This window comes from Mirounga angustirostris, unplaced genomic scaffold, assembly GCF_029215605.1.
Source record: "Mirounga angustirostris isolate CCGP_5_RB_7025 unplaced genomic scaffold, mMirAng1.0.hap1 SCAF_14, whole genome shotgun sequence".
NCBI lineage: Eukaryota > Metazoa > Chordata > Mammalia > Carnivora > Phocidae > Mirounga > Mirounga angustirostris.
In genome coordinates, this window is record NW_026991722.1 from 29417931 (window position 1) to 29419825 (window position 1895).

A 1895-nucleotide genomic window follows, 5' to 3' on the forward strand; every position below is an offset into this window, starting at 1 on the left:
AGTGTTTGAAGCAAAATAAAATAGAGCAAGGTAAGAAACAGGATGTGGGAGGTACTATATTTAGATAGGGAGCCCAGGGAAGCCTCACAGTGAGGTAATAATTAGAAGAATCTAAGAATACATTGCATGTGAAAGTGTTCTGTAAAATCCCTGTGTCAGAGCCAAGTGGGGTCAGCTGTGGAGGGGGCAGGAGCCTTTGCCACTCGGAGCTGGCCTGTCCCCAGTGCCCAGGCCGGCCATTGGATGGGGAGTCTTCGCTGGTGACTGTTGGGCCAGCCCTCCTGGTGTGGCCATGGCTCAGGTTGCTCTGCTGTGTTCCATCACCTTCTCCTAAAGATGCATCCTGACTTACCTCCACACTTGGACACTTAAGAATGCAACGTCTCGATTAACTAACTTGCTTAAGGAATGTCACAAAAATCACAGCATTCTGAAATTTTTTGGTCATTGCAGTGATCTTGATCAGGAGATGAAAAAATGCGTGAAGAATGAGTACATGGAAAAGAGGACCAAGAGCAGGGAGCATGGCAGTGCGACACGTAAAAGACTTTTTAATCCCACAGAGGAATCTGAAAAATAAATTACAGGCATACCTCGGAAAAAAAAACCCTGTGCCATAGTAATAAAGACAAAATTGAGATAAAATTCGTATTTCATAACAATTCACCCATCTGAGGTGTACATTCAATGATTTTTAGTGTATTCGGAGCAGTGCAAACCTCAGTGTGATCAATTTTAAAATATCATCACCCCAAAAAGAAGCCCATGCACATTAGTAGTTATCGTCTATTTCCTCCAAACCACCTAGGCTTAGACAATCATTGTTCTACTTTGTGTCTCTGTAGATTTGCTTATTTTGGTTATATATAAGCATATAAGATTGCTTATATGATGTAAATAGCATCATATAATATGTAGTCTTTGGTTTCTTTAACTTAGTATAATGTTTTCAAGGTTCATTCATGTTGTAAGCATGTATCAGTACTTCATTCCTTTTTATTGCTGAATAATATTGCCTTGTTTGGATATATCAAATTCTGCTTATCCTTTCATCGATTGGTGCACATTTAGGTTGTTTCTACTTTTTTCACTCTTATGAATAATTCTTCTATGAACCTTTATGTACAGAGTTTTAATGTGGGCATATGTTTTTAATTTTCTTGGGTAGATACCTAGGAGTGGAATTGCTGGTTCATATGGTAACTGTGTTTAACCTTTTGAAGAACTGCCAGACTGTTTTCCACAGTGACCTCACTGTTTCATGTTCCTACCATCAGGGCATGAGCGTTCCAATTTTTCCACCTCCTCACCAGCACTTGTTTTATTTTTATTATAGCCATTCTAGTGGGTGAGAAGTGGTATTTCATTGTGGTTTTGATTTGCATTTCCCTGATGACGAATGATATTGAGCATCTTTTATATGCTTATTGGCTATTTGTCTACTTTCTTTGAAGAAATGTGAGTTCACATCCTTTACCCATTTTTGGTTGGGCTATTTGATTTTTTATTACTGAATAGCAAGAGTTCTTTGTATATTCTAGGTAAAAATACTTTATAAAATATGTGATTTGAAAATATATTTTCTGAGAATTAACTAGTGGTGTGACTTGATCGACTCTATGTAGGAAGTAGGAGATCTCTTCCCATGCTCCAAATTCTAGTGTGATGTGTCAGGAGTTTTTACTAAACATATCATTTTAGGGTTGGGACAGAATTTAATATCCTGTTGCAAGCAAGTTACAATAATTGTACAAACTAACATTTTACAGCAAAAAAATTCTCTTGGCTTATTTTATTTTATTTTATTTTATTTTACTTTATTCTATTCTATTTTATTTTATTTTATTTGGCAAATGCTTGAACTCGTGTCATACTATGGAAGAGTCTGCATATTT

General features: G+C 36.7%; 1 protein-coding gene across 1 annotated transcript; it reads left to right on the top strand.

Annotated features, from left to right (window-relative positions):
• The first annotated feature begins 336 nt into the window (after positions 1 to 336).
• LOC123852341 (COX assembly mitochondrial protein 2 homolog) lies at positions 337 to 580 on the top strand. Its single transcript, XM_045886335.1, is given in 2 exon segments — positions 337 to 384; positions 386 to 580. Coding segments are annotated over 2 exon segments (243 nt in total).
• Positions 581 to 1895: the final 1315 nt, after the last annotated feature.